The 27,475-nt window shown below is 40.8% G+C and overlaps 1 protein-coding gene across 1 annotated transcript in view; it reads left to right on the top strand.

Annotated features, from left to right (window-relative positions):
* The window catches only part of LOC101354353 (zinc finger protein 83-like), a 55,361-nt gene that overhangs the window by 11,322 nt on the left and 16,564 nt on the right, over nucleotides 1-27,475 (top strand). Inside the window, exons 2-5 of the mRNA XM_023736224.1 lie at nucleotides 989-1,115; nucleotides 1,604-1,699; nucleotides 12,521-13,489; nucleotides 14,162-14,725. Coding sequence (XP_023591992.1) covers nucleotides 989-1,115; nucleotides 1,604-1,699; nucleotides 12,521-13,489; nucleotides 14,162-14,725 — 1,756 coding nt within the window. The remainder of the gene's footprint in view (nucleotides 1-988; nucleotides 1,116-1,603; nucleotides 1,700-12,520; nucleotides 13,490-14,161; nucleotides 14,726-27,475) is intronic.

Raw genomic sequence — 27,475 nt, 5'->3', positions numbered from 1 at the left:
GCCTCCTGTCTCCACAATCTTTACCAGTTCTGACACCATCCATCCCTCTCTTGGTACTCTGTACTTCTCTGCTGGGTTCAATAATTCATTGCAGTGGCCACAGAACTCAGACAATACTCATGATAATGGGGTTTATTAGGGAAGTAACAGGTAACAATTCAGGTTCAGGAACTCTCAGGATACAGTTTTTCCATCAGGATAGCCACTACTCAGCTGTTCCCACAGGCCAGCCTCTCCCTGGCCCTTGGCCTCTGCCCAGTTCCGACAAGTGTTACAAAGCTCTTTTAGCTCTGATAGTAAGTACCCCAAGGCACCCTACTCTGCCAGTAAGCATAAGCTGAAATCACTCAGCTCTAACTCCCTGGGTCAGCAAACCTAGCTCTACCGAGTACTCAGATGCACCCTACTTCTCCAGCAAGCTTCCTGTCCAAAGGCACTCAGCTTTCTCGCTCTGTGGGCTGAGAAGCCCACCGCACCATCCCTGCCGATCTCTCCTGCCGCTGCTTCTCTGCCACCACTTCTCACCATCTTCAGTGTTACAGCTCTCTCAGTTTCCTGGTTCCTGGGTCCAAAAGATGCACTCCACTCCTGTCTCTTCTTTATTGGTGATGGTGAGATCCTCTGTTTCCCACCTCTGGGATGGCTCATTTTAAGCCTAGTGGGATGGCAAAACTGATAAGTCCCTTCATACGGTTCCACAGTCCTTGTTTACATGGTCCCCCCAATCACTTTTGTGGGAGTCACAAGACCATGGCGAGAAACACCACACGAAAGCAGTCCATTGCACCACAATAATAAAACACAATTAGGGACGTATAACTTGCTCAGTATTGTCTTATGTGGATCTGTCAAGCCTCTCAAACTTCTCACATTAACCGACTTGATCTGTATACCATTCTTCTTTTGTCATTTTGTGTGAAAATAAGAATTCTCCCTTTTCCACTTGTGAAAGGTAGTTTTATGTTTTGTTTCTTTTTGTTTTTTATAGGGACTGTTGACATTCGGGGATGTGGCCATAGAATTCTCTCAGGAGGAATGGGAATGCCTAAACCCTGCTCAGAGGGCTTTGTACAGGGATGTGATGTTGGAGAACTTCAGGAACCTGGTCTCCCTGGGTGAGCATAACTTCCCTCCACATGTAGAATCTGCCCTTCTGTATCATTGCATTTTCCCTGTCAGTATCTTGGAAGCCCCAGCACTGCTGGATGGACATTGAAATCTCTGTTCTTATGGCAGAGATTGAAGTTGGTTCAGAATGTAAAAGTTCATAATATGGCATCGGAACTTCAGCCTTCCCCTTTCTTCAGATGATCTGTCCATTTCACTCAAGGTCCTTGCTGGTTCCATGCCTTATCGTAAGCACAAAACCTTATGGCCAACTTTTAATATATCCAGTTGTCTGGCTTTACTTCCATGCCTTTGATTAATTCTTGGAAGAGAGATGTCTACATAATTAATACATTCCCTAAGTATTCCAAAGGAGGCAGTCAGTGGATGAATGTTTGAAATACTCTTCTAGATCTATGATGTTCTAAGCCGAACACATGGCTTGGATTGTATTCAAAAGCTACAGCACACCATGTTCCTTTTTTCTGATAAGCAGGAATCTCTCCTTTTGAGATGAATATTATCTCCATTTTGAAGAAAGGGACAGAGCTCTGGATGGTGGAGAAGAAGATGAAACTAGCAAATAACACAGGTATGTGGGAATGTTACCAAGATATGAATGTAGGTGTCTTGTTTCTTAGAGCTGCTCTTACAGAAATTACAGCTAGTGGGTGACTCTAACAAGCAGAAATATCTTTTCTCACAGGTTAGGATGCTAGAAGTTCAAAATCATGACACCGGCTGTAAGGGAAGGCTTTCTGTCTCTGTCAGCTCTAGGCAAAGGTCATTGTCTCTTTTCAGCTTCTGTTCCTTGGATCTTGGTGATCTTCATGTGCATGTATTTGCCCTCTGTTTGTCCTAACTTCCTTCTGTGTCAGATATGTTCATTTATAAATGATTGGCTTAAGAAATACTGACATGGCCTCATTAACATAAAAAATAAATTACTATTCCCAATAGGATTACATCCACAAGTATAGGGTAAGGATTTATATCACGTAATTTTTGGGAGATACAGTTCAATCTGTAACAATAGGTAAGAGGTCAAATGGTTAGACAAGAAACCACACCATTAAATATGGTTTAGAGAATCTCTCCCCCAGGGGAAAAACACAAGTTTTTTTCTTGTGATCTCTCAAAGGAAATTTTTCTTCCCTACTCTCCCCTGCACCCCACATATCACTCTCTTCAGATGTGTGAAAGTGCATCTGCCAGCGGTGCTGCAGCTCAAGCAGAGACAAAGGCAGTGTCTTTATTATGACCTACAACATGCCATTATCTGGTCACTAGAACATTTTGCTGCCATGGTTTTGATAGGGACGATGAGGGCTGTTTCAAAGGGGTTGTTCTTACTCTTTGGTTTCACCTTCTGTACTTGATTTTATGTGATCCTCAGTTCTCAGTTAATTCAGGTCATAGCTGAGGCCTCCATTGTCTTGAAGCATCTATCCAGATTTTGCGCTCATTGCAGACCTTCTCAGGAGATGGCAGAGCATTTCTGTCTCTTCCGTGAGGCCCCAGGAAATTGCATAGGACTTTTACCAGACCTGTCTTGAGTGTTCAGGCCCCTCAGACATTTCTTGACTCCTGCCTCTATACTTCAGGGGTGTGTGTTAACAGGAGAGTGGGGTGGAACTTCTAAGATTGTTACTCAGCAGTACTGTAAAGACATTAGCAAGAGAGATCTTCTTTTACAGCTTCCATCCTGCACAGGAACCTTATCTCTGTCTGTCATATTCTCAGCTTTTGTTTATGGGCAGAGCACACAGCCCCTTCTGTAGGACCTCACCAATTCTGATGCCCTTATTTTACTCCCATATCTTGTATTTTTCTCCTTGCTCGAGCTCTCTACATAGACCGGGAATGTTGAAAAACCTTGGCTCTTCTTGGTTTTATATTCTCCTTAAGTTTGTGTAATTTTCCTCTGAAACTTGCTGTTAAGGAACACATTCCTAGTCTGAAATGTCACCCTTCTTCTTCTGCTGTGTCAACCTACCCTTTATTAATGAACCACTTTAGGTGGACTTCACCAAGGAAAGGGTTACCGGGTAACAGAAAATTCTTGAAGGAAAACACTGATTAGTATGTAAAATTATATCCTGGTAAATATAGAATATGGTCACATCTGTTCTTGAGATGGTCTCTAAATTCAGGTGGGATATACTCAAAGTCATACTTTGGCGCTAGTGAACTTGTTTTAATTTTCCTTAGCTTTCACTTGAACTTGCATATGAGCAATTGATCTGTTCCGCAGTCAGTCTCTGGCCTTCTTCTGAGTGATAATATTGAGCTGCTTCATTGTCTCTTTCTACAGATGTAGTTGATTTGTTTTCTGTGTATTCCATCCAGCAAGGTCGACTTGTATAGTCACTGTTTATGGCATGGAGAAAAACTATTTCCAATGAATAATGCATTGGTCTTGGAAAATTCTGTCATGCGATTTCCAGCATTGTTTCTATCACCAAGGCTATATTTTCCAACTACTGATTGTACTTATTTGTTTCTACTTTCGCATTCCAATCACCAGTAATTATTACTGCATCTGGATTTCAAATTTGGTCAATTTCAGACTGCAGAAGTTGGTAAATGTCTTCAGTTTCTACATCATTGGCATTATTGGTTGGTGCTTAAATTTGAATAACAGTTGTATTAACTGGTCTTCATTGTGCGCCTATGGATATTATCCTATCACTGACAGCATTGTACTTCAGGACAGATCTTGAAATGTTCTTTTTATGATGAATGAAATGCTGTTCCTCTTCAATTTGTCATTACTGGCATAGCGGACCATATGATTGTTGATTCAAAATGGCCAATACCAACCCATTTCAGTTTACTATATCAATCTCCAAATATTCCATTTCATTTTTATGATTTCCAGTAGTTCTTGATTCATACAACGTACCTTCCATGTCCTGATTACTAATGAATGGATGTAGCTGTTTCTTCTCATTTTGAGTTGTGCCACATTAGCAAACGAAGGTTCCAAAAGCTTTACTCCATCCACATCATTAAGGTCGACTCCACTAATGACTAAAGACCAGAAGAGTTATTGGATTACATCAAGGACATTGTATATGAAGAAAGTAAGAGTCAGTAAAATGAAAGAAAAGACCAATACGGATGTCCGAAGGGACTCTGAAACTTGCTGTTGAACGGAGAGTAGTTAAAGTGAATGTAAGAAATGATGAAGTAAATGGAACAGAATATTTCAAAGGGCGGCTCAAGAAGACAGAGTATTATGATGAAATGTACAAAGATCTAGAGTTAGAAAACCAAAATGGAAGAACACATTTGGCATTTCTCAAGCTGAAAGAACTGAAGAAAAAATTCAAGCCTCCAGTTACAATATTGAAAGATTCTGTAGGCAAAAAACTGAATGACACAATTCTCAATCATTTCTGACACCAGCCACCCTCATGGTATTTTCTCTCTCTGAACCTAACAACCCAGAGTTCGGTCAGACCTTACAAGTAAAATGACACAGTCCTTCCAGTCAACTTCCTGTGCTGCCTTTCTCCTACCCAGGTCAATAGACACAAGTCAGAAGAACCTTGTCCTTCAGACTGCCAAGTGCCAGCTTGTGCTGGCTCATGGTCCTTGGTGGGTTCAGTAATTCCCTAGAATGACTCACAGAACTCACAAAAAGGGCTGTATTTACAGTAATAGATTTAATATAACCACAAAAAGATACACATTAAGAGATACAGGTGTGCCCTGGGAGGGGTCCTGGCATCAGATTTCCATTATTCACATGGATGTACTGCACTCTCTCCAATCCAGGAAACCCAAGTATTTCTGTGTTCAAGGGCTCTTATAACATTCAGTGGACCATAATGCATAGTCATGATTGTTGTTATTGTTGTTCAATGCTGTTGAGTTGGTTCCGACTCATAGTGACCCTTTGTACAGCAGAATGAAACCCTGCCTGGTCCTGCGCCATCCTTACAAAGGTTGTTATGCTTGAGCCCACGGTTGCAGCCACTGTGTCAATCCATCTGGTTGAGGGTCTTCCTCGTTTTCACTGAGCCTGTGCTCTACGAAGCATGATGTCCTTCTCCAGAGACTGGTCCCTCCTGATAACATGTCCGAAGTATGTGAGACAGTCTCACCATCCTTGCTTCTAATGAGCATTCTAGGTGTACTTCTTTCAAGACGGTTTTGTTCATTCTTCTGGAAGTCAATGGTATATTTAATATTCTTCTCCAGCACCATAATTCAAAGGCATCAATTCTTCTTCAGTCTTCCTTATTCACTGTCCAGCTTTCACATGCATATGAGGTGACTGAAAACACCATGGCTTGGGTCAGGCGCACCTTAGTCCATAAAGTGACTGACATCTTTGCTTTCAACACTTTAAAGAGATGTTTTGCAGCAGATTTACCCAATGCAATGTGTCATTTGATTTCTTGACCGCTGCTTCCATGGGCGTTGATTGTGGATCCAAGCAAAATGAAATCCTTGACAACTTCAGCCTTCTCAGTTTATCATGATGTTGCTTACTGGTCCAGTTGTGAGGATTTTTGTTTTCTTTATGTTGAGGTGTAATCCATACTGAAGGCTGTGGTCTTTGAACTTCATCATTAAGTGCTTCTTAAGAGTTCAACTGCTAACCGAAAGGTCTGCAGTTTGAATCCACCAGCTGCTCCTTGGAAACCCTGTGGGGTAGTTCTGCTCTGTCCTGTAGGGTCGCTGTAAGTTCATCCCATGTGTGTGTCATCGTTCATTCCCTTTCAACAAATATTCTTTGGATGCATCATGTTGAAGGACCTCAAGATATTGAACAATGCCTACATTTTTTAACTCTACTGTAATTTGTTTTAACCATTTCAGCTACTGCTATGTTCATCTTGCACATTTTCATGTTTTATAATTCAATATCTTTTTTATTTATTTAATCATTTTGCAGATAAGAATCAATGTAAGTCCAATCCCCAAAATGAAGATTGATCAAATCCCCAATTTCCCAATTCATTCTCTATGACACCACCCTACGAGACACTCCCTCTTTCTTCCCCTGCCCACCTGACACTGGGTCACAGCACACAATTTACAAGCACACTGTCATTAAGATTGCCAAATAAGTGGACATCTGCCACAAGTTTGGGAGTCCACATGACACCCTCACTTTACCTGACGGTCACAAATTTGGATTTTTCCTCTGTGCCTTCCAGATGGCAGCCACATGCTAGAGGGCCTTTCTTGGGCTCCCTCGCTTTCCTCTTCTGGCTCCCACTATTCGTTTTAGTTCCATAACTCCCTTGCATGACTTACAGAAGTCACAGAAAGTACTATACATATAATTACAGATTTAATATAACAATAGGTACAAATCAGGATTATCATTGGGAAGGGACTGCTTGTCAAGATCTGAGACGATTCCCAGCGTGAAGCTTCCATATGCAAGAGGAAGTAGCACCTTCTCTTCACCAGCCAGGAAGCTCTTGGAGCCTTTATGTTTAGAGCCTTTGTTAGCTTTGTTACGTAGTCATAATTGAGGCATCCTTACGTATGTATGATATATTAAATCATGCCTTCTGAGGTTAGTTGATATTGGGCTACCACGTGGTCTTTGTGGTCTGTCCAGCTGCCACTCATTAGTACACATCCTCAGTTGTGGTCTGAAGGTTTTAGGTAAAAGAGGCACCTCAGTTACTCAGGAAATTCCAATGATTATTTCTTTGGGACCAAGAACAAAAGCCAAATTTTTTTAAGTAAGGACATTCATTATTGCACAATCATCAGTTACATGTTTTAATCATACTCTTCAGTGCTCTGTGTTATGTCTGCAATTTATGGGGCTGTGGAATCGTGCAGTGGGTCTTATCTATTTTACAAGAAGTGTTCCTACATGAGGGTTGAGGGTTATGGCTTAATAGCCATTTCCCCACGTCCTGTATAACGTCCAGAATTTTGTTTGGAAATAGTCTTAAGTTATTCCTTTTGTTTCACCTGACTTAATACCTAGTGTTATTAGTATTATTTCTTCAGCTGAATATGATATTTCAAAAATCAGTTATTTCCAACATACTTTCTTTTTCTTATACTGTATACTTCCTCTGCATTGGAAGTCTTTTCTTCTTAATGGAGAATTTTTTATAATTCTACAGACTATAATTTTGTTTGTTTGTGGTTACTTATTAAGTACCTGTTGAATTTATCATGGTTTGTTAGATTGATTTATGTATTAGTTTTCATCATGTTAAATGTTGGTTTTGGGAATATAACTGCCATGCACCAGATGTAATTATTGCAAAATGCCAATTTTGCAGGGGTATAGTTTTTTAAACAGATATTCAAAAGAATATTTCTTTCTTCTTACAGTGATGTTTTATTAAATTCTTCCTGATTGTACCTGAAGTTATTTTGTTTTGTAATTCTGAATTGCCATTTATTGATCATATTCATGAGGTAACTTGACAGTAGATTATTTACCATTATATGGGTGTGTGTTTTAGTATTTGTGTACAATAATTATGCATCAACATATATATATATGTATATATATTTCAAATATGAGGCAAACACATAGCTACACCAAGTAGTATGTGCTTTAGGATGGTGATGAACAAATATTCCATCTCTTATTCTTGTTAGTTGCCATCAAGTTGCCTCCAGGTCATGGTGACCTTCTGTATAACAGAACAAAACATTGCCCAGTCCTGTGCCATCCTTGCAATCATTGGTATGTTTGAGCCCATTGTTGCAACTATTATGTCACATTATCTCATTAAGGATTTTTCTTGTTGCGTCCAGGATAAGAAAGCCCACTTCTCACGCCAAGTCCGCATAGTGGAAATCTTACAATCCTGCTATTCTGTTCCAACTGTAAGGGTATAACAAATCCACAGTTTCTACTTCTCTGTTCATTTCTGACACCAGGTATTCACAAAGTACTTGTCTCTTTGACACCTGCCATCTAGGATTAGGTCAGATCTCATCAATTAAAAGGACTCCGTCCTTCAGACTGCCACATAGGCAGATGCCAGCCACAAGCTCAAGAGTGCACACAACACCCTTACTTCTGATGTGCTGGCTGGCTTCAACTTCTGGAGTTTTCCCATTGCCCCTTCTGGGTGTCAGCAGCAAGCTCGTTGGCCTTCTCTGGACTTCAAATTTCACCTGATGGCTTGGAGTACTCCTTTGGGTTCAGTAATTTGCTAGAATGAAGCACAGAATTCATGGAAATTGCTATACTTATGATTACAGATTTATTTATAGCAAAGGATCCACATGAAGAAGTACATGGAATGAGGTATGGGAGGGTCCCCAGTGCAGGCTTCCATGTCCCAAAATGGTACACTACCCTCCCACATATATTGATATCTTTACCAATTAGGAAGATAATGGAACATACATGTCCAGAGGCTTTATTGGCATCATCACATAGTCATGATTGAGGCCTCACTGCATGTGGATGATTGAATGAATCACGTTCCCCTCACATTTTTGATCATAGGCTTGGTGGTCTTTCTGGCCTGGCCAGTCCCTCTTCATTTGCACAAATCCCTGTTCATTTGCACAAAACAAAAGACACCTCGCTCACTTGAAAATTCTCAGTGTTACCTATCACTAACTGACCACAAAGGCCAGATTGCTATTCATTACCTAACACTCATTTTCTCTGACCCTCTACCAAACTGGATGTCCTCATAGAGAAATTGTGTTTCCTGATGATGTGTCCAAAGTCAGCAAGAAGTCATGCCATCCTCACTTCTAAGACCATTCTGACTGTACCACCTCCAAGACTGATTTATTTGTTCTTCTGGTAGCCCATGGTATATTCAGTATTCTTTGCCAACATCGCAATTCAAATGCATCAGTTCTTTTTCAGTCTTGCCTTTTCAGTGTCCAGTGTCTATGCAATGCGGTAATTAAGAAGATTGTGGCTTGGTCAGGCGCACCTTAGTCATCAAAGTGACATCTTTGCTTTTTAAAACTTTAAAACAGTGCTAATTAGGCCACCCAGGGACCTCATACCTGCCAGGGCTTTATGAACTTCCAATGAGATAATGTTAGCCAAAGAATTTAATACTTTAAGAGTTCTTTAACAGTAACAAAGAAGCCTTCATTATTATTATTCCTGTATTTCTTCAGTGCGAACAAAAGCAAGCCTTTGATTTTTAATTAATATAGGAATTCCACAATTAATGGATTCATTGAGTCAGTCTCAGATAGAATTCAGGCAGTCTCTGGGTTATTTATGTCCAATTTAGGGACAACTAGTACTTGCTCTTTAATGTTATGTAAATTTACCCTCACTGAAATTATTGAACCAGCCCCTACTTGCAACAAATTCTTCATCACAGTCACCTTCACTTGATGCACGTGCAGCTTTTAAATAACTTCTTTGATTTCTGCTTCCATGGACATTGATTATTGATCCAATTAGAATGAAATCCTTGACAACTTCAGTTTCTTTGTCATTTATCATCATGTTGTTTATTGATCCAGTTGTGAGGATTTTTGTTTTTTTAATGGTCAGATGTAATATATATTTAGCGTGTAGTCTCTACCTTCATCAGTAAGTACCTTCAGTCACCTTGACTTTTTCCAAGTAAAGTTGTATTGTCTGCGTATCACAGGTTGTTGATGAGTCTTACTCAAATCCTTATGCTGCTTTCTTCATATAGTCCAGTTTTGGATTATTTGCTCAGCATACAAATTGAATAAGTATGGTGAAAGGATACAACCCTACTATGTACCTTTTCCAAATTTGAAACCACGTATTGTCCCCTTATTCTTTTTGAATCACTGCCTCTTGATTCACATGCAAGTTCCATATGTGCATAATTAAGTGTTCTGGGATTACCATTTTTTGTCATGTTATATATAATTTGTTATCATCTACACAGTTGAATGCCTTCTTGTAGTCAATAAAATATAGGTAAACATCTTTCCTGATATTCTCTGATTTGGACCCAGATCCATCTGATATTGGCAGTGATATCCTCCATTTCACATCCTCTTCTGAATCTGGCTTAAATTTTTGGACATTTCTGTTGATGTACAGCTGCAGCCAATTTTAAATTATCTTAAGCAAAATTTTGCCACCATGTGATATTAATGATCTTGTTTGATAATTTCCACTTTCCGTTTGATCGCCCTACTTTGGAATGGGCACAAATACAGATCTGGCCCAGTTGGTTGTCCAGGAACCTTCATCTAAATTTCTTGACATAGCCAGTAAGTGTATCCAGTGTTGGATCTGCATGTTAAAGCATCTCAGTTGGTATTTCATCAGTTTCTGGAGCCTTGCTTTTTCACTAGTGTCTTCAGTGTAGCTTGAAGTTCTTCCTTTGGCAATGATGGTTCTTAATCATATGCTGCCTCCTGAAGTGGTTGGATGTTCACCAATCCTTCTTAGTACACTGACTCTGTTTATTGCTTCCATCTTATTTTGTTGCTTACTTCATCAATTTTTTGCCCATAGAATTCTCCAGTAAATGCAACCCGAGGCATGAATTTTCCCTTTAGTTCTTTCAGCTTGAGAACTGTTGATTGTGTTCTTCCCTTTTGGTTTTCTAACTCAAGGTCTTTGCATGTGTCATTATTACATTTTACTTTGTCTTTTTGAGCCTCCCTCTGAAATACTGTTCTGCTCTTTTACTTCATCATTTCTATGTTTACTTTCACTGCTATGTGCTTAAGAACAAGTTTAAAGTCTCTTCTAGCATCCATTTTGGCCTTTTCTTTCTTTTCCTGTATTTTCAATGACCTTTTACTTTCTTCATGTATGATGTCCTTGATGTCATCCTGCAATTTGATCATTGGTCATTAGTGTTCAGTGCATTTAATCGGTCCTAGAGGTGGTCTCCAAATTCACATGGGATGTACTTAAGGTCATACTTTCGCTCTCGTGCAGTTGCTTTGATTTTCTTGAGCTTCAATTTGAACTTGCATTTATGGTCTCTTCTGCAGCCAGTGCCTGACTTGTTTCTAACTGATAATACTGAGCTTATTTCATCATGTCTTTCCACAGATGCAGTTGATTTGATTCCTGTGTAAAACAGCCAGTGATATCTACATGGCTAGTCATCGATTTTATTGTTGGGAAAAACTATTTCTGATGAACAAGTCATTTTCGCAGAAATCTTTCATTCTATCTGCACCATTCCTGTCATCAAGGTTGTATTTTCCAACTACTGTTTCTTTTTCATTTCCAACTTTTGCATCGCAATCACTGGTAATTATCTACACATCTTGATTGCACATTGGTTAAATTTCAGACTGCAGCATTTTGTAAGCATCTTCAATTTCTTCATCTTTGTGATTTGTGGTTGATACATAAATTTGAATAATAGCCATATTAACTTCTCTTCCTTGGCGGCATCTGGATATTAACCTGTCACTGACAGTATTGTACTTCAAGAGAGATACTGAAAATATTCTTTTTGATGATCAGTGCAACACCATTTCTCTTCAATTGTTTGTTCCTGGCATGGTAGAACATGTGGTTGTCAGAATCGAAATGGCCAGTAGCAGTTGCTTTCTATTCATTAATGCCTAGGATATCTATCTTCAAATGTTCTACTTCGTTGACGACTTTCAGTATTTTCTTGATTCATACTTCATACAGTTGATGTTCCAATTAGTAATAGATATTTGCAGCTGTTACTTCTCATTTGGAGTCGTGCCACATAAGCAAATGAAGGTCCTGAAGACTCTACCCTGTCTGTGCCATTAAGGTTGAAGTGGCGCAGTGGTTAAGAGATCAGCTGCTAACCAAAAGGCCAGAAGTTCAAATCCACCAGCTGCTCCTTGGAAATCCTCTGGAGCAGTTCTGCTGTGTCCTATAGGGTCACTATGAATCGGAATCAACTTGACAGCAATGGGCTTTTTGGTTTTGGGTACTTATAGGAGGCAGGTCTTCCCTAGTCATAGTTTGAGTGGTTTCTAACCCCAGGGGATCATCTTGCAACACTAATCTCTGACAGTAATCTTTTGTTATCTGTAAGATTTCTATCAGCTAATTTTTAGAAATAGATCACCAGGCCCTTCTTCCTTGTCTGTCTTAGTTGCAAAGTTATGCTGAATGCTGTCTACCTTGGATGACCCTGCTCGTATTTGAAATACTGGTAGCATAGCTTCTACCATCATAGCAACACATAATCCAACACAAAATGCCACCACCTATCTGTTTCTTTTAGGGCTTACATTCGTTACATAGAATGAGTGGTATGGTCATGTGTATTTAACACTGAACTTTCCTGGAAATGGTATGAATTACATGTAATTATCCTTTCTTTATTGAGGAATCCTATTAACTTTGTGTTCCTAAACATTTGAAGACCAGAGTACAGAAGTTTAAAAATTCTCCTTATTATAACTGTTTCTGCTGGTGTAAAATTATGTTTTGGGATATAAAATACTTTCCAGCTGTTGTTAATAGGAAGCTTATGATTGTTTTTAGATGTCATTTCTACATGTGTGACCAAGGAAGTATCAACAAAAGAGATCATTAAGAAGGGAAAATTATTCCAGAAAGTGATGTTGGAAAGAAATGTAAGTCATGGCATCAAGGATTTTCACTTCAGGCAAGTCAGGGAAAATGTGCATGAGTTTGAAAGTCGGTGGGGAGAAGATGAAAGAAATAACAAAGGAGTGACTAAGGCCCATAACAAAAATTTCACTGGTAGAAGAGATCAACATGTTAAAAAAGATGCAGAAAACAAGTTTATGACATGTTTTAAAAATACAATTGAATTAAGCTTTCAGTCCCATGTGGCTGAAATGCAGAAATTTCACACTGGAGAGAAAATGTATGAATGTCATCAAGAGGAGACGTCTGTCAACAATGGATCTTCAATTCCATCCCTTCGAAGATTTCCTCCTAGTGTGCAAAGTAACATTTCTAATGAATGTGGGGAGGTTTTCCTGCATCCTACATTGTTTATACAACAGAAAACCCACAGCAGAGAAAAACCTTACAAATGTGGGAAGTCAGTCAGCCAGAGGTTAACGTATACTAATCATCAGAGAAGTCATTGTGTACAGAGACCTTACGAAGGTAATGAGGGTGTCAAAACCATTGACTGTGGCTCAGACCTCACTAAAGATCACAGAATCCACACCGGAGAGAAACCATGTAAATGTAATGTGTGTGGCAAGGTATTTAGTATACGATTAAGCCTTAGAACCCATCAGAGATTTCATACTGGAAAGAAACTTTACAAATGTAACGAATGTGGTAAGGAATTTACAAGACGTTCAAACCTGTGGCGTCATAAGATAATTCATAGCAGAGAGAAACCTTACAAATGTAAAGAGTGTGGTAAAACTTTTAACCGTGCTTCACACCTCATTACACATCAGAGAATCCATAATGGAGAGAAACCATATAGATGTAATACATGTGGCAAGATCTTTAGTCGACATTTAGGCCTTAAACGTCACCAGACAATTCATAGTAGAGAGAACCTTTACCAGTGTAATGAGTATGGTAAGGCATTTACCCAAAAATTAATTCTAGTTCAACGTCAGCAAATTCACAGAGTAGAGAAACCATACCAATGCAATAAATGTTGTAAGGCTTTTAGCCGAAAGTCAATCCTTATTAATCATCAGAGAATTCATTTTGGTCAGAGACCTCACAAATGTGACGAATGTGGCAAAACCTTTAACTGGGGCTCAAGCCTCACTAAACATCAGAGAATTCATCCTAGGGAGAAACCATATAAATGTAATATATGTGGCAAGATCTTTAGTCGACGTTCAGGCCTTACACGTCACCAGACAATTCACAGTAGAGACAAACTTTACCAGTGCAGTGAATGTGGTAAGGCATTTACCCAAAAATTAATTCTGGTTCAACATCAGCAGATTCACAGAGTAGAGAAACCATACCAATGCAATAAATGTTGTAAGGCTTTTAGCCGAAGGTCAATCCTTATTAATCATCAGAGAATTCATTTTGGTCAGAGACCTCACAAATGTGATGAATGTGACAAAACCTTTAACTGGGGATCTAGCCTCAGTAAACATCAGAGAATTCATACTAGGGAGAAACCATATAAATGTAATGTATGTGACAAGATCTTTAGTCGACGTTCAGGCCTTACACGTCACCAGGCAATTCATAGTAGAGAGAAACTTCACGAATGTAATGTATGTGTTAAGGCTTTTACCCGAAAATCAGATCTTTGGAAACACCAACAAATTCATAGTGGAGAGAAACCTTACCAGTGTAATGAATGCAGTAAGGCTTTTTCCACAAGCTCAAATCTGATGCGACATCACCAAATTCATAGTGGAAAGAATCTTTACAAATGTAGTGAATGTGGTAAGCCATTTACACAAAAATTAAGGCTACGTGAACATCAGCGAATTCATAGTGGAGAGAAACCTTACAAATGTATTGAATGTGATAAGGCTTTTTCCAAAAGATCAAATCTTGTGCGACATCAGCGAATTCATACTGGAGAGAAACCTTACAAATGTGATGAATGCGGTAAGGCTTTCACCCGAAAATCAGGTCTGTTGGAACATCAACAAATTCATAGTGGAGAGAAACCTTTCAAATGTATTGAGTGTGGTAGGGCTTTTTCCGGAAGATCACAACTTGTGAAACATCAGGAAATTCATAGTGGAGAGAAACTTTACAAATGTAATGAATGTGGTAAGGCATTTACCCAAAAATCAGGTCTTTTGGGATATCAACCAATTCATAATGGAGAGAAACCTTACAAATGTAATGAATGTGATAAGTCTTTTTTCCACAGATTAACCTTTCAGGATCATAAGAAAATTCATACTAGAGAGAAGCCTTAAAAATGTAATGAGTCCAGCAAGGCTTTTAGCATTCAGTCAATCCTTCAGGGTCATGAGAGAACTCATACTGGAGAGGAAAAATTACAAGTGTAGTAAGTGAAGTCAATTCTTTAAATGTGGCCCAAATCTCATGTTAGAGAATCCGTAATAGAGAGAAATCCTGTAAATGTAATATACATGCAAGGCATTTAGTGAAGGTAAAAGCCTTACATCTCATCACAGACTTCATACTAAATAAAAACCTTAGAAATGTTATTACCATATTTTTTTTTGCAAATAATGCGCACGTCTTGTGACATCTCCAGAGGTGAATTTCAGCCTCTTTCACCCATATTCAATTGTCTGAAAATGCTACTTTTGATAATATTTGTATAATAAAAGGTATAAGCTGTGGTCAAGAACTCATGGATCGAGTTTGGTAGTACCCAGTAATTGGAAAATAAAAAATTGAAACTGCATTTGCTCAGGGGCAGTTTGTGGCCAGGCCTGAGAGCGCTAGAGTTCCTTGTAGTTGACCTATGTCCAGGTACATCAGGTCAGAGACAGGTGGAGGGTTGGCTGGAGGGCTGCATGCAGGCCTGCAACAGCCAAAGCACGGGCTGGTACTCCAGTGGCTCGGGGCCCTTGTCCACACATACCCAGGTCCTACTATGCCAGCCCCATGCGACAGGACGATGTGGGTGTTGGCATACACTGCCCCAACCCTGTGGGGCCTCTGGGCAACCAGTCAGACCCATCTTGTCCAAGCGAGATGCATGACCCCTCTGTGCCTGTGGCTCTTGCACACATCTCGTGTCATCCATGTAGGTGGGCAATTCAAACAGCCTGAGCACGGCGGCCAGCCGGCTGGATGGTGGGGTGTAATGTGTGCAACTGCTACATGCCAGTCTTCTGCCTGAGTGGCCTCTCTGGCCTGGGGTGCGCAGACCTGCATACCTCCTGGGCTGGGGTCAGCCACCCTTGCAGAGGCTCCTTCTGTAGTGGAAAAAGTGATTTCTTCCTTTATTGGAGAAAGCAGTTTGCAAAACTGGAAAGGAATCCTGTGGGAAGAGGGGCTGCTTTAGAAACTTGAGGGTAGGTTGGTGAGGGTCTGCTGCTGGCAACCAAAGTTTTGTATCAACAGGCATCAAGATAGTTATATCTGCTGAACAAAAAATAATTGAAATTGAAGCCAGCAACTTGTTAAAACTACTGGTATAGTCCGTTTTTGAAAATAATGGGTTACACAGTATGTGAAAAACATAATGCATGTTATTTGTGTAAAAGTACAGTAATGTAGGCTTTTATGCAGATATTAAAAACTTCACAATTTAGTAAGTGGCAAAGCCTTTAAGCGGGGCTTACTCCTCACTATACAGGGAATAGTGAGGGAAACCATATAAATGCCCTGTATATAGCAAAGTCATTACTCAGAATTCAGTTTGAAAGTCATCTGAAAGTTTATGCTGGAGAGAAACCAGATTATTCTACTAGGAGACCATGAAACGGACCATGCCTGTGCTTTTAGACACAGATTTTCATGTGAGGAGAGGGGTAAGTTACTAGGGCCTGCTCATGTTTTAGAAATAACAGAGGGAAAATGATGGTCACTTTCTCATTTGAATTGCAATAGCTGTTGTATATCAAAGATTAATGAAAAATTAGTCTTGTTTTTGGAAACTGAAAAGAGCAGTTATCAGAGGGAGAATCAAAAGTACCAAAATGGAATATGTATGTGTTTGATTCATAAATAACCAGTGGCTTCATATTTTGGTACTGATTTATTGAGAATATAGGTCTCATGATCTGTTGTTTTATGCTCTTCAGGCAGTTCTGACTCATAGTGACCCTATAAGACAGAGTAGAACTGCCCCCATAAAGTTTCCCAGGCTGTATTCTTTACGGGAAGGGGCCCTGGTGGTGTAGTGGTTAAAGCGATCAACTGCTAACCAAATATTTGGCAGTTCAAAACCACCAGCAGCTCCGTGGGAGAAAGATATGGCAGTCTACTTTCGCAGAGATTTACATTCCTGGAAACCCTATGAGGACGCTATGAGTTTGAATTGACTTGAGGGCAATGAGTATTCCTTACAAGAACATCACCAGGTCTTTCTCCAGCAGAGCTGCTGGGTGAGTTTGAACCGCCGGCCTTTTGGTTAGCAGCCGTGTGTTTAACTGTTGCTCAGCCAGTTCTCCCATGATGTGTCATGTCTTTTAATTAGTAAAATTTAATCATTTTAATCATAACCCTTAATCACGTTCCATCTACGAACACAATCACATCTCACCTTAAGAAGTAAAGCTGTTACCTTGAGGACTATCGTGTCCCTGACCCAAGCCATGGTATTTTCAATCGCCTCATATGCATACGAAAGCTGGACAATGAATAAGGAAGACCAAAGAATTGATGACTTTGGATTATGGTGTTGGCAAGGAATATAAAACATATCGTGATACACTAACACAGTATTTTAATGTTTAAAGTTATGTTAAACCATCTGGAAATCATTTTTTAAATTCCATGATACATGAATTCAGTTTGTTTAAGGTTTTAAATAATAGCCCTACATCACTTACCACATAATTGAATCACTTTCACATTGGTAGAATAAACCCTGTTTAGCAATTCTGTGTCTTCTCAGGAAGACCATACAATCACAGTGCATTAAAATAGCTAATCCTTCATTTATATTCTTTTTTTGTTCTGATGTATATTTGAATTTAATAATATTTCATTTTCATTATTGTTATGGATTGAATTGTGTCCCCAAAAATATGTGTTTATGGTGAAAAGAGTTCCTTTATATGTTCTTTTGCCTTTGTTATTTGGAAAAACAGTTTAAGAGATTTTTCCAAGCCCTGAGGAGTTTCCTTTGCTATTGTTTTCTACCCCAGAGGGTTTGTTACATTTCCTGAGTAAGCTATAAGCAACTTGATGGTTTGATACTTTTTATCAGGCCTTAGGCGAAAGCCTGCTCTGTGATTGGTATGCACTTTGCAGAGAGTGGTCAATAGATTATGCAAATGAAGTGTCTATGGTTTACCGAGAAGGAATTGGGTCAGTTTGTGGACCCTGCTGGGAGGGGCTCATGCCTTGAAATTGACAAGAAGTGTTGTATATATGCAGCCAACCCCACAGAAGTTTTTCAGACAGTAGGAACAGAAGCAGCAGGAAGAAGCAGAAGGAATAAAGAGAAGTAGAGAGGGGAGGCAAGGCACATCCTAAAAGAGTTGTAACACAAGTCAAGGGCTGTAACACTGAAGAGAGCGAAAGGCCCAGAAGGGGCCCTGTGGTTGTCAGTGGTGACAGATGGCAGGGCCAAGAGGAGACTGACCTGAGGGGGCTGAGAGGAGGCATGCGTGGCTGAGAGGAGCTGAGAGAGTTGTCCTGCACTTAAGAAGGGAGACTGCATGCTTCTTGATCCTGAGTTGGACCCTGTTGATCCTGATCCCAAGCTGTATACTGTTTACTTTCTTAATAAACCACTTAACTGTAAGTACGGTCTGAGTCTGTGTGGCCGTTGCAACAGATTATCAAACCCAGAGGAGAAGTAGAGAGTGCTGTGGGAGGGACAGTGGGTGTCAGAATTGGTAAAAAGTTTGGAGAGTGGAGGTCTGTCTGACTTCCACCTTGTAGGAATCAGCTCTGGGCTGATCCTGGTCATTATCCCTCCTGAAGTTAGACACATTCTGATGCTACTATTACTAGTACCACTCCTTTACAATATTGTAAATCCTAACCCTGATACCTGTGGATGTAATCCCATTTGGGAATGGTATTTTCAATCATCCCATGTGCATGTGAAAGCTGGACAATGAATAAGGAAGACTGAAGAATAATTGATACATTTGAATTATGGTATTGGTGAAGAATATTGAATATACCATAGACTGCCAGAAGAATGAACAAATCTGTCTTGGAAAAAGTACAGTCAGAATGCTCCTTAGAAGCGAGACTTCATCTCACGTACTTTGGACATGTTATCAGGAGGGACCAGTCCCTGAAGGGCATCATGCTTCGTAAGGTAGAGGGTCAGCAAAAAAGAGGGAAGCCCTCGAGATGAACTGACAGAGTGGCGCAACAGTGGGCTCATACATAGCAACGATTGTGAAGAAGGTGCAGTACTGGGCAGTGTTTTATTCTGTTGTACATAGGACCGCTATGAGTCGGAACCAACTCAAGGACACCTAACAGCAACAGGGTACTTATAACAATGTAGTATTAGGTTATCATGGTTAAATAGCACATATAAAAATTTCTTTCCTTTATGGAGTTAAACAGTATACAATTCTTTGAATATGTACTCATAATTTGCACTTCAGGTATTCTCTCTGTTCTCTGTCCCTGGATATTAATGTGGCTACAATAGAAATACCAATACAGTGCAATTTCACAACGTGACTTCCTAAATCCTTTTTCTGTCCATGGATGTGCACTGTATAAGTCCCAATACCCTTGGTCATGGTGTAGGTTAATGTGTCCTTTTATATACTGTTGGATTCCATATGCTCATGCTTTTGGCGGTGTTTGCATTTTTTATCAGTAGAATACCGTGTTGCTTACTGTAGCTTTATACAAAGTGTTGATGTCTGTTATCAGTCCTCCAGTGGTGTGTTTCTTCTTCAGTGTTGTGTTATCTATTCTGGGTCTTTTGTCTTTATATATATCACATAAAAGATACTGGTCTGTAGTTTTCCTGTTTTGTAATGCCTGTTTGGTATTAGGGCACTACCGGCCTCATCAAATAGGCTAGGGAATATTTCCTCTGCTTCTGTATTTTGTAAGGTATGTTAGAAAGTTGGTTTCATTTATTTTTTAAACGTGTTAGGGTTCACCAGTGAAATCGCTAGACCAGATGCCTTCTTTGTTGAAACGTTATTATTGATTCAATATATTTAGTAGTTACAGGCCTATTCAGATAATCTGTGTGTCCTTGAGTGAAGTCTAGTAGTTGGTGTTTTTCAAAGTATTTGTCAGTTTCCTGAGTTGTCAGATTTGTGGTCGTGGGGTTGTTCACTGTTTCTGCTTATTATCACGGTGTCTGAGGCTTGGTTCTCTGGAGAAGCAAAACCAGTGAAGTATGTGTATATATACAGATAGAATGACAGAGGATGAGAGGTTTATCTCAAGGAAGTGGCTTACACGGTTGTAGAGGCTGGCAAGGCCCCAGTCCATGGGTCGGGCGTCAGGCTGGAGGCTTCTCCTGACTCACGTAGCTGCTGGGGCTGATGAACCCAGGATCAGCAGGTAAGATGGCAGGCCACTGGCTCACAGGCTGCAGTGGCTGACGAATCCCAAGATTGGCATGTAAGCTGTGCTAAAGTCCCAAGAACCAAAGGTCAGATAATGACAAACCAGATGCAGGATCCAGAGCAAGAGCCTTGCTGGAACATCCATTTATATACTGGAGGCAGGCCACAGCCCCAAGGAAACTTCCTTTCAGCTGACTGGCTGCTCATAGCACATCTCATCATAAGAGTTAACTATATCATTACATAACTTCCAAACTACAATTTAACTGCCAAACCACTGAGAATCATTGCCTAGCGAAGTTGACACACAGCCTTAGCCATCACAGTCCACCCCTTGTCAACGTGGCACCTATAAACTCTTCTTAAATCATACACTATCTCTAAAAGACAATTATAAAGTCATACTTGCCCATAAAATGATACAACACACATACAACTGAACTCACTAGACCCATTTACATATTATTTTTATAAGTGAAGAAAAAAAAATTTGATGCACACATACAAGGAAGCAATACTCCTAACAATTAGTCCTTGTTTCTGCAACTGGTCACATGGTCATAGCTAGTATTTAAAATTACCTTCTTCTACCATCTTTATGTATTCCCTTTACCCTCAGCAAGCACCTCAGCTGTTCATGATTCTTTGCCTGGTGGAGTGACCCAAACCTTCATTCCTGAACAGTCTGGGCCATTAGTAGTTATGTCGGAATTGGGTTGCTGTAGTTTTTCATTGACTTTAATCACTGCATGATAGTAGTAAGAGATGCCCTAAGGAGTCTCCTGTATTCCAGACACACTCTTCTTTACCTCCAGTATTTAATATCAATTTTCTCAGTAATCAGGATCAATTACACGAGCCAATATGGTAACTCATTTCTTTGCTGATCCAGAGGCATGAGGAGCCCAAAGTGGCCAGGTGGCATTCTTTAAAAACTTCCAGTTTAGTGGACTGACTGAAATGTCTCCAGGTGGGAGCGTTCCTCCCTTTGGAACTAAGACCTCTAGACCCTCAGAGCATAGGATAGAGAGGACAGGAAGCAAAAATTTTGTAAATGGCTCAGTAGGGGTAATAGTGAGTGGTGCTACTCCTATTTCCATCCCTTGATTACTGGACCCATGAATACTGGCTATGGAAGAAACAGCACCATATACTGGATACTTGTTTAGAGCATATACAGTCTCCTGGAGAACATTTCCCCAACCCTGCAAGGTATTGCCACCTAGCTGGCAGAGTAACTGTGTCCTTAGAAGGCCATTCCATCATTCTATCAAGCCAGCTGCTTCAGGATGATGGGGGACATGGCAAGACCAGTGAATTCCATGAGCATGGGCCCATTGCCACACTTCATTTGTTGTGAAGTGACTCCCTTGATTTGAGGCGATGCTGTATAGGATACCATGTTGGTGGATAAAGCATTCTGTAAGTCCACAGATAATAGTTTTGGCAGAAGCATTGCATGCAGGGAAGGCAAATCTATATCCAGAGTAAGTGTCTATTCGAGTAAGAACAAAATGCCTGTTCCATGATGGAAGTGGTCCAATGTAATCAACCTGCCACCAGGTTGCTGGCTGATCACGTTGAGGGATGGTGCCATATTGGGGACTCAGTGTTGGTCTCTGCTGCTAGCAGATTGGGCATGCAGCAGTTGGATGCAGTCAGGTTGGCCTTGGTGAGTGGAAGTTTATGTTGCTGAGCCCATGCATAACTTCCATCCCTGCCACCATGGCCACTTTGTTCATGAGCCCATTGGGCAATGATGGGAGTGGCTGGGGAAAGAGGATGACTGGTTTCCACAGAACGTGTCATCCTATCCACTTGATTGTTAAAAATCCTCCTCTGCTGAGGTCACTCTTTGGAGAGCATTCACATAAGACACAAATATATTCACTTCTTTGGCCCATTAAGACAGGTCTGTCTACATACCTTTTTTCTGTACCTCGTCACCAATTGTCCAATCATGTTCCTTCTAAGTCGCTGATCATCCAGCCAAATCATTGGCCACAGCCCATGAAGCAGTATAAAACCACACTTCTGGCTACTTCTCCTTCCAAGCAAAGTGAACATCCAGGTACACTGCTCAAAGTTCTGCCCATTGGGAAGATTTCCCTTTACCACTGTCAGGGAGGTCCCAAAAGGGGGTTGTAGTTCTGCCACTGTCAACATTCGAGTTATGACTGCATATCACACAGAACTATCAGTAAACCAGGCCCAAGATTTCCTCAGTCAACTGATCATAACAAACCCCCCATAAGGCCATTGGTGCAGATTGGGAGAGGAGAGGTAACATGACATGGGTGGAGACCATGCGTATTTGGGCCACTTCCTCATGCAACTTGTGCCTTCAGGTCCTGCTCAGGCCCAATCTCGTATGTAGCACTTTCATTTAATGATGGAGTGCTGCTGTGCACATTCCACTTTATGACTCTGTGGGTCAGACAACACTCAGTTCGTGACGGACAGCTCAGGCCACATAGTGCCCATGGTTAACCGTTCAGTCTCCATTAAGGCCCAGTAACAAGCCAAATGCTTCTTCTCAAAAGGAGAGTAATTATTTGCAGAGGATGGCAGGGCTTTGCTTCAAAATCCTAAGGGATTCACCAATAGGATCCTACCAAAGACTCCAGACAGCATCTCCATCTGCCACTGACACTTCAAGCACTAATTGATCAACTGGATCATATGCCCCAAGTAGTAGAGTGGCTTGCATGGCAGCCTGAACCTGTTGCAGAGCCTTCGCTTGTTCCGGCCCCACTCAAAACTAGCAGCTTTTTGAGTCACTTGATAAATAGACCAGAGTAGCACACCCAAATGAGGGATGTGCTTCCTCCAAAACCCAAGAGGCCCACCAGGGGTTGTGCCTCCTTTTTAGTTGTAGGAGGTGCCAGATGCAACAACTTATTCTTTACTTAGAAGGAATATCTCAACATGCCCCACAACACTGGACTCCTACGAATTTCACTGAGGTGGAAGATGCCTGAATTTTTGTGGGATTAATTTCCCACCCTCTAGCATGCAAATGTTTTACCAATAAGTCCAAAGTCATTGACACTTCTTCCTTACTAGGCCCAATCAGTATAATGTCATCAATGCAGTGGACCAGTTTGATGTCTTGTGGAAGGGAAAGGGGATCAAGGTCCCTACAGGCTAAATTATGACATAGGGCTGGAGTGCTGATGTCGCTCTGAGGTAGGCAACTGAAAGTGTATTGCTGGCCTTGAGAGCTGAAGGCAAACTGCTTCTGATGGTCCTTCAAAACAGGTATGGAGAAAAAGGTATTAGCCAGATCAGTAGCTGCATACCAGTTGCCAGGAGATGTATTCATTTGCTCAAGCAATTAAACTATATCTGGAACAGCAGCTGCAATTGGAGTCACCAGCTGGTTAAGTTTTCAATAATCTATTGTCATTCTCCAACATCCACCTGTTTTTTGCATTGGCCAGATAAGCGAGTTGAATGGGGATGTGGTGGGAATCACCACCCCTGCATCCTTGAAGTTCTAGATGGTGGCAGTAATCTCTGCAGTCCCTCCAGGAATGCGGTATTGCTTTTGGTTTACTATTTTCCTAGGTAGGTGCAGTTCTAATGGCTTCCACATAGCCTCTCCTACCATAGTATCCCTTACTACAATTGTCAGGGATCCAATGTGGGGGCTCTGCCAGTTGCTGACTATGTCTATTCCAATTATGCATCCTGGAACTGGGGAAATCACTACAGGATAGGTTTGGGGACTCACTGGACCTACTGTGAGACAGACATGAGCTAAGTAAGACTCCATTAATAACCTGCCCTCCACATGCCCCCACTCTGGTGGGCTAAAGTGAAGTTTTGGGTCTACTGGAAGTAGTGTCATTTCAGAGCCAATGTCCAGTAATCCCTGGAGAGTATGATTATTTCCTTTTCTCCAATAAACAGCAATTCTCATAAGAGGCCATGGATCCCTTTGGGGAAGGCTGGAGAAAGATTAACAGTATAAATTTTTGGAAGTACAGTATGGCCCTTCCTCAAAGGGACCCAGCCTCCCCTTCATTCAAGGGGATGTGGGTCTGTAAACTGGCTCAAGTCGGAATTGACGGGCCGTGACTCTCTATTCAGGCAATTTGAGTTAGACTGCTGTTCACTTGTCCTAGAATTCATCCGCTTGTACAGATTAAGTAAATATTTAGTAGATTTCCCATTTATTTCATTCCTAGGAACACCATGACTAAGTAGCCAAAGCCATAATTCCATATGAGTAAGACTATTCTGATCAGTGCTTTGACTCCACCTTCCATTCTGGTAACCATGCTCACCTTATCTTTGCCAACTGAATGCTGCCACTTGGCCCCTACCACCATGGGGTCCAATCAGCCCCTTTGTAATTGCATGTTTTAATTAAGTTAGGGCAGTTCCCGCTATCAAATTTGACTTACATACAATAGCAATAACAGAAGTCTTTAAGGATGCTGGGGCTTCCTTCATAAAATTGTTCCTCACCATTGTGGTAAAAGGTGTGTCCTCTGCACACTCCATGTGTGGGTGTGGTGCAATGGATCACTTTTATATGGTTTCTCTCACCATGGTTTTTTAAAATTGTACTTTATGTGAAAGTGTACAGCTCAAGTTAATCTCTCATACAACATTTTTATACACATTGTCATGTGACACTAGCTGCACTCCCTGCAATGTGACAGCACACTCCCCGTTTCCATCCCGGGTCTCCCATGTGCATTCAACCAGTTCCTGTCCCTTCCTGCCTTCTCATCCTGCCTCCAGACAGGAGCTGCCCATTTGGTCTCGAGTATCTGCTTGAACTAAGAAGCACACTCTTCCTGAGTATTATGTTTTATAGTCCAGCCTAATGTTTGAACGTGGTCTTTCAGAATGGTTTTAGCTCTGGGTTAACATAGTGTCCAGGGGCCATAGCCTCGGACATTCCTCCAGTCTCAGTCAGACCATTAAGTCTGGTCTTTTTATGTGAGTTTGAGTTCTGTTCCACACATTTGTCCCACACAGTCAGGGACTCTGTTGTGTTCCCTGTCAGGGTAGTTACTGGTATAGCCAGGCACCATCTAGTTCTTCTGGTCTCAGGCTGATGGAATCTCTGGTTTATGTGGTCCTTTTGTCTCTTGGGCTAATATTCTCCTTGTGTCTTTAGTGTTCTTCATTCTCCTTTGCTCCAAGTGGGTTGGGACCAATTGATGTATCTTAATTGGTCGTTCGTAAGCTTTTATGACTCCAGATGCCACTCGCCAAAGTGGGATGCAGAATGTTTTCTTAATAAACTTTGTTATGCCAATTGACCTAGATGCCCCCTGAAACCATGGTTCCCAGATCCTAGCCTCAGCTACTTTGTTCCTCCAAGTGTTTAGTTGTGTTTGGGAAACTTCTTAGCTTTGGTTTAGTCTAGTTGTGCTGACTTCCCCTATATTGTGTGTTGCCCTTCTCTTCACACAAGCTGATTCTTGTCTACTATCTAGTGAATTCCCCTCTCCCTCTCTACCCTTGTAACCATCAAAGAATGTTTTCTTCTGTGTTTAAATCTTTTCTTGAGTTCTTATAATAGAAGTCTCATACAACATTTGTCCTTTTGCGACTAATTTCAGTCAGCATAGTGCCCTCCAGATGAATCCATGTTGTGGGATATTTAGTGGATTCTTCATTGTTATTTGTCGTTGCATGGTATTCCACTATATGTACCATAATTTGTTTATTTGTCTGTTGATGGGCATCTGGGTTGTTTCCATGTTTTTGCTATAGTGAACAGTGTGGAAATGAACATGGGTGTGCATTATCTATTTGTGTGACGGCTCTTCTCTAGGATATATTCCAAGGAGTGGGGCTACTGGATCGTATGGTACTTCTAACTTTTTAAGGAAGCACCAAATCAACTTCTAAAGTGGCTGTACCATTTTACATTCCCACCAGTAGTGTATTAAGTGTTCCAGTCTCTCCACAACCTCTCCAGCATTTATTATTTTGTGTTTGGATTAGTGCCATATTTGTTGGAGTGGGATGGTGTCTTAGTCATTTAGTGCTCCTCTAACAGAAATACCATGAGTGGATGGCTTTAACAAAGAGAAGTTTACTCTCTCACAGTCCAGTAGGCTACAAGTCCAAATTCAAGGCATCACCTCCAGGGGAAAGCTTTCTCTGTCGGCTCTGGAGAAAGTTCCTTGTGATGCGTTGGTCTTCCCTTGGTCTAGGAGCTTCTCTGCACAGGAACCTCCAGTCCAAAGGACGTGCTCTGCTCCCGGCACTGCTTTCTTGGTGGTATGAGGTTCTCATGTGTTTCTGCTCGCTTCTCTCTTTTATATCTCAAAAAAGATTGGATTAAGACACTATCTAATCTTACAGACGCCATCAGTATAACCTCATCATAGTGACAGAGTTTACAACACCTAAGGAGATCACATATTACCTCATCATAATGATAGTTTACAACACATAAGGAAATCACATCAGATTACACAATCATAAACTTTACTGGGAATAATGACCTAATCAAGTTGACAGATATTTTTGGGGGACACAATTCAATCCATGACAGATGGTATCTCATTGTAGTTTTGCTTTGCATTTGTCTAATAACTAATGAGCATGAGCATTTCCTCATGTATCTGTTAGCTGCGTGAATGTCTTCTTTGGTGAATTCTCTGTTCACATCCTTTGCCCATTTTTTAATTGGGTTATCTTTTTGTTGTTGAGGTGTTGGAGTATATTGTAGATTTCAGAGATTCGACCAATGTCAGATATGTCGTAGCCAAAAATTTCTTCCCAGTGTGTAGGCTGTCTCTTTACTCTTTTGGTGGTCTTTCTTTTTTTTATTTTTTTATGATTTTTTAAAATTGTACTTTAGATGAAGGTTTACAGAACAAATAGTTTCTCATTAAACAGTTAGTACACATATTGTTTTATAATAGTTAACAACCCCACGACATGTTAACACTCTCCCGTCTCAACCTTGGGTTCCCTATTACCAACTTTCCTGTCTGCTCCTGCCTTTAGTCCTTGTCCCTGGACTGTTGTGCCCCCTTAGTCTAGTTTTGTTTTATGGGGCTGTCTAATCTTTGGCTAAACAGTGACCCTCCAAAGTGACTTCATTGCTGAGCTAAAAGGGTGTCCAGGGGCCATACTCTCAGGGTTTCTCCAGTCTCTGTCAGGACAGTAAGTCTAGTCGTTTTTTGTGAGTTAGAATTTTGTTTTCATATTTCTCCAGCTCTGTTCGGGACCCTCTGTTGTGCTCCCGGTCAGAGCAGTCAGTGGTGGTAGCCAGGCGCCATCTAGTACTGTACTCCTTGCAGTGGATGCCGTGGTAGTTGTGGTCCATTAGTCCTTTGGACTAATCTTTTCCTTGTATCTTGTTTTCTTCATTCTCCCTTGCTCC

Source organism: Trichechus manatus, unplaced genomic scaffold (assembly GCF_000243295.1).
Source record: "Trichechus manatus latirostris isolate Lorelei unplaced genomic scaffold, TriManLat1.0 scaffold00087, whole genome shotgun sequence".
NCBI classification, from domain to species: domain Eukaryota; kingdom Metazoa; phylum Chordata; class Mammalia; order Sirenia; family Trichechidae; genus Trichechus; species Trichechus manatus.
This window is presented reverse-complemented; position numbering and strand designations above follow the sequence as displayed.